General features: G+C 32.8%; 1 protein-coding gene across 1 annotated transcript in view; it reads right to left on the bottom strand.

Annotated features, from left to right (window-relative positions):
* LOC108766629 (spindle defective 2) overlaps positions 1–1,631 on the bottom strand; it is a 4,980-nt gene that overhangs the window by 2,055 nt on the left and 1,294 nt on the right. Inside the window, 8 exon segments of the mRNA XM_018516040.1 lie at positions 289–448; positions 547–630; positions 633–680; positions 683–764; positions 862–923; positions 925–1,008; positions 1,011–1,038; positions 1,114–1,300. Of these exon segments, the coding sequence (XP_018371542.1) occupies positions 289–448; positions 547–630; positions 633–680; positions 683–764; positions 862–923; positions 925–1,008; positions 1,011–1,038; positions 1,114–1,300 (735 nt within the window).

Here is a 1,631-nt window from a genome sequence, read left to right as displayed (position 1 = left end):
TAAAAGTAACTGTAAAATTCGTTACCGTTACCAAAAAAATGTAACTTCGTTACCGTTACAGTTACCAAAGAAAAAAAGTAACGCAGTTACTAGTAAAGTTACCAAAAAAGTAACTTGTAACTGTAACTTCGTTACAAGTAACGAGTTACTTCCATTCCCTGAAGGTATCTCTGTCAATTTAAATTATAAATATTCTCTCTCTCTTTCTTGTTGAAAAGTAAGTTAAAAGTTTTGTATTATCATTAAATATACGCACTCTTTTACGCACTGCTGAGAATCACTACTTTCTTTCTCTCTCTCTCTCTCTCTCTCTCTCTCTCGTATAATGTTTGATAGTAATTTTTCCAACTACGCTATAAAGATTGAACACAACTGCGAGTGTCTTAATTTCTCGACGTTGCATCACTAGTACCAGGCTTGTGTCGATAGTCTGTTTATCTCTAAGAAACTATAACAGATATTGATATAAATTGTATACAGATATTAATATAAATTGTATAACTTTTTCTTCAAATAACACAAAAAATATATATGTAGATACAATACCTTAAAACTCTTACTGTCATCACATATCTCTATTTGAATTTTAATCTTGTTATCGCTCGTATTGCGAATTGTAAATTCTTTACAATTTCACTTTTTCCTGTTTCTACACTGTTCCATACTAGGGCAGCGTGTGTGTAGCTCTAATTGGAATTACATGTCCCGTTACAGCTAAACTAGATACTGTACCGATTGGTGAATTTCTATCGCAAGGTCCAGATCTATACATAAAAAGATTATTGCTTATAATAGTAGTAGTAATAATAGTAATAATAATAATAATAGTAATAATGCACGTATGCGTATATATAAACCTACCTATTAGAAGTTGCACTTTGTGGCGGTAATATTGCTGGACTTAGAGATACAACATTATTAGAGAGGTGTATGGCAACGTAAATAATTTTCTTTTTCCGATTCTAATAATTTTTGTTCGGTACTTATAATGTAGTGGTAAACATTGTTTACCCGGCAACTAACTTAATTTTCGCATATCTGAAGAAATACCAATAAATAATTAAAAATAGTACAATAGACAAATAAATTTATAATTTACAAATTAATTATTACCTTTTATTATTTACAGAGTTTGCATCTGAAAATTGTGGTTTAAATACAATTAAAAATGAACTCCTTTCTCCAACTTGCAAAAATATATCATCTGGCTTTATAAAAAAATCTTGCGTCGCGTTTCAATATCCTTCAAATGCGGTAGAAACGATAGAAGCGAAGGTAATTATACAGTTTAGCCGCTCACCTAAAAAATCGATGAACATAGGCTCATTCGACGCGTTTTTGCTTAAAACGAAAGAATCTGGCAGAAATAAGCGTCGCTCTGCCCCGCGAACCGAGTTATTAAGCGTTAAAGTTGACGATTTCAGGTTAGGAAATCTGTCATACCGACGTTACGTTCAGGGCCGGAGACTTTATATTTGAGTGGGTGTTGAGCTCTTGGAATTTTGAACCTAACCTAACCTAACCCTAAACTAACCTAAAATACCTAAAATACCTAAAATACACGTGAAATTGCCGCGTCAAGGGCTTTCTGCCATATTGGATTTGAGTCTAGCTAGTTAAGCTGCTCGCAC

This window comes from Trachymyrmex cornetzi, unplaced genomic scaffold (genome assembly GCF_001594075.2).
Source record: "Trachymyrmex cornetzi isolate Tcor2-1 unplaced genomic scaffold, Tcor1.1 scaffold609, whole genome shotgun sequence".
NCBI classification, from domain to species: Eukaryota; Metazoa; Arthropoda; class Insecta; order Hymenoptera; family Formicidae; genus Trachymyrmex; species Trachymyrmex cornetzi.
This window is presented reverse-complemented; position numbering and strand designations above follow the sequence as displayed.